Below are 4,277 nucleotides of genomic sequence, written 5' to 3' on the forward strand. Positions count from 1 at the left end.
TTAATAAATCGCTTTGCTTTATGTTTACATTATTGCCGTTCACATGTCTCTTATTATTTATATATGCGCACGATGTGCCTTAGCTAGTAGGATATAATTATAGGCTACAACTATTTACGTAAAAGTGTACTTACAATTAAGAAAGCGTTAAGCGACGGCCAGGCGATCCTTGTGCGAAAGATAATTTTCCTCATGCACTCTATGAAGTCTATCGTATAGGGGAAGCACACGGTAAAGTATAGGCACCAGATCCAGCGGGCCGCATACGTATCGGGTAGTTCCAACCCTTTGCCGATTATTCGCTTCGACTCACACACGGGAAATGATTTGAAGCTCTTTCCGATTTGCGCCGTCAGTAATAGGATGCATCCTTTGCTGAGGATCGCACAGCTGAACACTAACGCGAACGTGACGATGATTATGAAGAGTTTTGCGAGCTGAATAGTTCGTAGTCTACCGGTGCCCTTTGTGTTGCCGATCTCCTCTGTGTCATATTCAGTAGCGCAGTCCCATTTTATGTCTTCCTCCAGAGTATTATCCGAGTGTCTGCAATATTTCACATAAGCGCTTCAAACCATTATTTAACACGCGCATAAAGAAACTATAGAGTCAATACTACACTAGAATCTCCTAGTTCGTAAGGCTTGAGTTAGGAATAGGTTATGGTTACCGGCTGGGTTCGTTTTACGACTAGGATTGTTGGAATAGTAAGGTGGTGATAGTGATGCTTTTGTACGGGTGTCCTCAATTGGAACTAAAGCAGAAGAACATCCTATTGTCGACGGCATCAAATGATGCAAGAAAGGATAATATAATATATAATAAATAATATATCATATATAATATAAGTTAAAATTATTACTTAGATTTGGAACCATCGCTTAATTGCAATACGTTGGATTGCTATTCTAAGATTGAACAATTAATTAAGTAATTTAATTACAATTATAACGACAATCTTTTATAGCAATTCACAGCCGCGTGGCTACGTCTAGTTGATCTAAACAATACTTACACGCTGGAACTATTATCCGTTGCCCGGTTATGTTCGGTCGGCAATAGCGGACTAGTGTCATCAAATCTCGTGTTCATATTCCAATTCATATCTTCGAATTGGTCGTGGCTGTATGTTACGCTATTCGAACTGCCTGTGATGGTGTTCTCGCTCATTGTGCTCGTGACATCGCTTGAGCTGCTACTGTCGCTTTTTAACGATGATAGAGACAGGCTCGGCTCGGTTTGGTACCCGCTATCCTCCGAGTATCGCATCATCTCTGAGTCCGGCAATCCGTCTGTGTTATTGCTTATGGGTACACCGTCAGCGTCTTCCGTTTCTTTGGGTATTCCTTCTCTGTACATCGCCATTATTGAACCGTGTTTCTTGATATTGCTTGGATGAAATCCGGGAAACGAAACGGAATCCGAGGAGTACGTTGATCGGAGTGACATTAGCAACTGGAAGAGAACAAGTTGTTTAAACAAACGTCACAAACGTAGATTTTTTCTCCAACGCGGAAGCAGTGTGATTGTGCCGTCCTAAAATACCATACGAACTAATTCAATGCCTTTTATATATATATATGGTATGTACTTTTAGATTACGAAAATGATTGTGTGCGTAGTCAATACATTCTATGTACTTTCAGATTACGCAAATGGTTTGACCAATAGCGAGCAAATCCCTGGCCCATACTCCGAAGGGTGTAAATTACCTACCTCACAGTTTGCGTCACTATGTTCTCTCTCTCTCTCTCTCTCTCTCTCTCTCCTCTCTCCTCTCTTCTTTCGCCTCATCTCTCTCGCTCTCTCGCTCTCTCTCATTCTCTCTCCCCACTCGCTATCTCTCTCTCTCTGCTAGCCATTCTGACTGTACATACGTACATGGCGCTGCCGTATCGGTGGTTATGTCCTTCACGGCTCTTGCTAGTTTATAATTGTTACCATTATTGAGCGACTTTATCGAGTTTTTTTATTATGACAGGAATATGGTTGTCCCGGTGTCGCGCGAAATATCTGACGGAGGCGAAATTCCTGACGCGCTCGGCCCGCCCCCGACCCGCCAATGACAGGCTCATCTTGTGTACGATAGTTGTGTACACTGAAGTTTTGTGTAAATACCAAAGTTCTGGTACAGGGTAGCGAAGAGGCAGTGTAGGCCGGGGGAGAGGGAGAGAGGAGGAAGTTTAGCGTAGACTAGTAGGTGAGTAGGAGAAGCAGTGAAATGAATGAGAAGCGGAGAAGCCTGGTGGAGAAGGAAGGAAGCGAGAAGGCTGGTGAGAAAGGAGGAGGGGGCGAAGCTGGTGACGAAGGAGAAGGGAAAGAGGGGGAAAGAGAGCTGGTGGAAGGGAGGGCGAATGGAAAAGCTGGTGGAGAAGAGAGGAGAACTGGTGGAGAATAGAAAGGGGAGAGGGAGAAGCGTGGTGGATAAGAGGAGGGAGAGCTGGTGGAGAAGGAGGAGGCGGAGAAGCTGTGGAGAATGAGGAAGGGAAGAAGGGAGAAGCTGGGAGAACGGAGCGAAAGGAGAAGGGAGAAGGTGGTGGAAAAGGAGAGGGAAAAGCTGGTGGAGCCAGGAGGCAGGGGGAGAAGGAGAAGCTGGTGGAGAAGGAGGAGGGGAGCCAGCTGGTGGAGCCCCCGAGGAGGGTGAGAAGCTGGTGGAGAAGAAGGAGAGGGGAAACGGAAGAGAGGGCAGCAGGAGGTGGAAGAGGCTGGTGAGATAGGCGGATGGGAGACGGGAGAAGGTGGTGAGAGAAGGAGGAGGGGAGAAAGGAGCCAGCGGTGCTGCGGCGGCATTTCATTGATGGTACAGGGGTGGCTGGTTGGGCACGATTCTCCTTCTCCCCCTTCCTTCTCCACCACTTCTCCCTTCTCCCTTCCTCATTCTCACCAGCCACATCTCCCCCCTCCTCCGTCTTTTCTTATCTCCTCCACAGCTTCTACCCTTCTCCCCCTCTCTCCTTCCTTACGCCAGCTCTCTCTCAGCTCCTCCTTTCCCCCCTTCTCCTTCCACCAGCTTCTCCACCCCTCCCTCTTTCTGCCCTTCTGCTTTCTTCCCCACCCCCAGCTTCTCTCACCCTCCTCCTCCTTTCTCCACAAGCTTTCCACTCCCCGGATCCTCCTTCTTCCTCCACCAACGCACCCACTTTCTCTTTCTCCGACTCCTCTCCTCTTCTCCTCCGCAATCACCCTCCCATGGCTGAATCGCTTTTCTACCGCTCGCAATACCGTCCATCTGCCCTTCTCCAATCATCAGCTGGTGTATCAAAGTACTGGAACAGAATACTCGCCCATATTGGAGCATTGACTGATCCGAAGTGCGCATGCGCCATACCATCTAATATCATATATTTTCGGGAGCAGTCAGAAATTTCGCACACAAGACGGAAGTGTGATTAGTCGGGTTGGACGCACGGCTGAAGTGCGCGTGCGCATAGGCGCGGGGGCCGGGCTATGCTAGATATTTCGAGTCAGAAATTTCGCGGCTATCACTGTCTGTTCTTCTAACGTTGGCTCTAGTGCAGTCATGAGCATATATAAGTGATTAGCAGCGCATTTTTATCAGATAGAAAATAATATTTTCAGTGACGCACGTCAATGACATTTGGCACTTAGTTGTTATGCACGCAAAGTTATATATAACGGAAATGAGATGGCGCGTTAGCTATTTATTGTCGACAAGTTCATTGTCGAGTTTCATGTCTAGTAACTGCAATGTGTAAGACGAGAATTGTTACTGCGTCATGAGCAGAGATGATGCAAACGGGTAGGGCAAGGGGTGGCCAACAGCTGCTGATAAATGCATAGTCACCTGTCCGAACAGGTATCACCCCACAGCGGAATATTATAGGGCATCGATACGGCAACGCGGCTGCTCATTGGTTAAACCCGCAGCTGCGCGCGTATCACGCACAGGGTGTCTTCTCACTACCGGACGACGAAACAATCGCTTGCCGGAGCCCAGCTGCGCGCCGTGGGCACTGGCTAACCCGACCCAACGCAATGTAACGCTGCCCGCACATATTATTCCAATACAGACCTCTATATGCGTATATAATATACACAACCTCTTCGACCACTTTTTGTCCTACGATCACCGACCGACGAGTTAGGCTGAGAAGGTCTATTCCCCGGGGTACTGCCGGAACAGTACTACCCTGGGTACGAGCCCGGTATAGCCGGAACGTACCCTATACTATCTAATATGCCGACCGACCTCGCCTATCCACTAACGAGTCTAGGGAGTCGCCCTACGCCTACTCCTAACACCGAACCCCGAAACC

The 4,277-nt window shown here is 48.0% G+C and overlaps 1 protein-coding gene across 1 annotated transcript; it reads right to left on the reverse strand.

Moving 5' to 3' along the window:
• Window positions 1-134: 134 nt before the first annotated feature.
• LOC106816425 lies at window positions 135-1,365 on the reverse strand (the record flags this gene model as incomplete). Its single annotated transcript, XM_014821045.1, has 2 exons — window positions 1,016-1,365; window positions 135-546 (listed from the first exon to the last, which is right to left on the reverse strand). Coding segments are annotated over exons 1-2 (762 nt in total), but the record flags the coding sequence as incomplete, so codon positions are not given.
• Between the last annotated feature and the right edge of the window lie 2,912 nt (window positions 1,366-4,277).

Source organism: Priapulus caudatus, unplaced genomic scaffold (assembly GCF_000485595.1).
Source record: "Priapulus caudatus unplaced genomic scaffold, Priapulus_caudatus-5.0.1 Scaffold1375, whole genome shotgun sequence".
In the NCBI taxonomy this organism is placed as follows: Eukaryota; Metazoa; Priapulida; class Priapulimorpha; order Priapulimorphida; family Priapulidae; genus Priapulus; species Priapulus caudatus.